Source organism: Pygoscelis adeliae, unplaced genomic scaffold (assembly GCF_000699105.1).
Source record: "Pygoscelis adeliae isolate BGI_AS28 unplaced genomic scaffold, ASM69910v1 Scaffold10, whole genome shotgun sequence".
NCBI lineage: Eukaryota > Metazoa > Chordata > Aves > Sphenisciformes > Spheniscidae > Pygoscelis > Pygoscelis adeliae.
The window spans coordinates 1,599,291-1,599,876 of NW_008824053.1; the positions used below are offsets into that span (position 1 = coordinate 1,599,291).

Consider the following 586-nt stretch of genomic DNA (forward strand, 5'->3'; position numbering starts at 1 on the left):
TACTTTAAGTTCCATGTGGAAGGACGCACTGTTGGGCTTAAGTGACATTTCCACGCCTGTCCACTTCAAACTGAAGTATTGACCTGGAGACCGAAATACCACCATAAAACAACTCTATCAAGCATGAAGCATGATGAGGATACTACTACTGTTTTGTCCGTTCTCTGCCTGTACACCATACATCAGTACTAAAGTTACTTTGCATTTCTGCTTATATTTTACTACAGATTTTTCAGTAGCAATTCAGTCCAGTCCCTCCTGCTTTTTCCACCTTTGTGAATTTATATGCTACGTAAAGTACCGCTCATCTATACCAGGATGTGTTAATTCCCGTCTCTCACTCGGAGACAGGGATGCCTGGCGCAGCGCTGGGCTTTGCCGCCCAGCTATCAACTCGCCAGCGAAGCCACATTCCCGGACGAAGGATCCCTGCGGCAAGCACGACACGGTTACGACCCCTGGGTCCTGTAACTCACGCCGAGGGCAGGCTTCCTCCTCAGCAAAGAGCCGAGCAGCACGGCCGGCAAGCCACCCGCTTCAAACGGCGTTTCTCCATAACGCGCCGAGTCGCGCCCCCGAGCAGGAG

General features: G+C 51.2%; 1 protein-coding gene across 1 annotated transcript in view; it reads right to left on the minus strand.

Moving 5' to 3' along the window:
* Nucleotides 1-586, minus strand: part of SLC30A7 (solute carrier family 30 (zinc transporter), member 7) — a 34,951-nt gene that overhangs the window by 31,388 nt on the left and 2,977 nt on the right. Inside the window, exon 2 of the mRNA XM_009333854.1 lies at nt 302-429. Within this exon, the coding sequence (XP_009332129.1) occupies nt 302-429 (128 nt within the window). The remainder of the gene's footprint in view (nt 1-301; nt 430-586) is intronic.